The 1548-nt window shown below is 47.4% G+C and overlaps 1 protein-coding gene across 1 annotated transcript in view; it reads right to left on the bottom strand.

Moving 5' to 3' along the window:
• The window catches only part of ZDHHC12 (zinc finger, DHHC-type containing 12), a gene marked incomplete at its 5' end in the record, with an annotated part of 3573 nt that extends 2208 nt beyond the window's left edge, over nucleotides 1-1365 (bottom strand). The window contains 2 exons of the mRNA XM_009999003.1: nucleotides 158-244; nucleotides 1186-1365. Coding sequence (XP_009997305.1) covers nucleotides 158-244; nucleotides 1186-1365 — 267 coding nt within the window. The remainder of the gene's footprint in view (nucleotides 1-157; nucleotides 245-1185) is intronic.
• Nucleotides 1366-1548: the final 183 nt, after the last annotated feature.

Below are 1548 nucleotides of genomic sequence, written 5' to 3'. Positions count from 1 at the left end.
ACTATACATCTCTGCCATGCCTCCAAAACACTGAGCAGCAATGACAGGGCCAAAAAAACCCCACCTGCAGCAACAGCTGAACAAAGATATTGCCAAAAAAAATGTATGCTTGCAAATCACTCATCCCTTTCTGTTGCAGGGCATTAGGAATTCCTACCTTCACCAGGCAGTAACCACAGCGCCGCATCTTAATGTGACTTGGGACTTGTGGTATCACTATGCTTGGCTCTTCACTCTTGCCTGCCTACAAGAAAAGAGAGAGGGAGTGATTAAGGTGCTGTGAGCTGCTGTTCAGGTGTGACTGAGCTGTCTGGATCCTTTTACTTATGATGTAATGTACTTACAATGACAGAGTTCCATCTCTGTCATTAGGAAGGTTAAAATAATTCCCTCCCATTCCTACAGAAGCTGCAGACAGTTGAGGCACAGAGACCACAGGCTCCTGTAACCATCACAAGAATTTTTGTTTGCACAAAGGCAGAAATAATTGTGGATTAGATACCACACTGATCCAAATGCTACACTTGGGACAAAAATAAACAAGGTTAGACTTTACTGCCAAATGTAACAATGATGCCTTTTCAGTATAAGCAGTGCTTCTTATTCATAACACAGCTAATGTTTACATTATTGATGGATGATTAAATTTTATGATGCTTTTGTCCTGCACTACCTGCAAGGCAGTGAACTGGGAGTAGACCCTCTCAGTCACTGAAACCTCCATATCCATTTACCTAACTGTAACTTGTTTGTGTACGTGTCCTCTGAGAGGACAACAAATCCATATGCAGTTCAATAGAGCTGCAGAGAGCACTTTCTTCCAAGCTTCCAATCCATCCAATTCAGGATTTTTGCACTTCTACCACTTAGCAGTGACTAGTGTAACTGTCACGGACACATTCCATAGGGTACTGCAGCCTCTGATGCAAGAGAGGACTTCTGCCTAAAGGGCACAGTGTAGTTACAACAGGAGCATGGTGTAAAGGACTGGTTTAACTTCTGTGAACCCTACTGCAATTACAGAATGTTAATTGGAGACTGCCTGGCCTGATCCCTTGTGGTCTGTTTATGCCAAGTGCAACAGAAACTGCTTCAGATCGTCCCTTTCTAGCAGAATGGGAAAAAGTAAAAAAGCCTGTGGATTTTATAGCCCCACCACCTTCCTCCATTCATGAGGTGATGTACCTTTGCTTCTTCAGCCTTGACAAAACCCGGATCCATGAGAGACACCCTGAAGTACAGCAGGACAGAGCACAGCACCAGCAAGAGGAAGCTCAGCGGCTGCAGCAGCTCTCCCTGCTCCTCCTGCTTTTGCAGATCTGAAAGGTACCCACAGAAAGAGACCAGCAGTTCCCCGGGAGGCGTTTAAGATTCTTTTCTCTATCCTTAACGAAGGGACCTCCGGGAAGGGGGACGAGGAGAAATCAGGGGGCCAGGGGAGGAGAAAGGGAGACGGAAAAGGGGCTCCCGAGCGCCCCGCTGCCCTCAGGGCGCCCTGGGCGGGCCCAAAGCCGAGGCGGAGCGAGGAACCGCTGCCTGTGGCCGGGG

This window comes from Chaetura pelagica, unplaced genomic scaffold, assembly GCF_000747805.2.
Source record: "Chaetura pelagica isolate M959 unplaced genomic scaffold, ChaPel_1.0 scaffold405, whole genome shotgun sequence".
NCBI lineage: Eukaryota > Metazoa > Chordata > Aves > Apodiformes > Apodidae > Chaetura > Chaetura pelagica.
The sequence above is the reverse complement of the archived record's forward strand: the minus strand, read 5'-3'. Positions and strand labels throughout refer to the sequence as shown.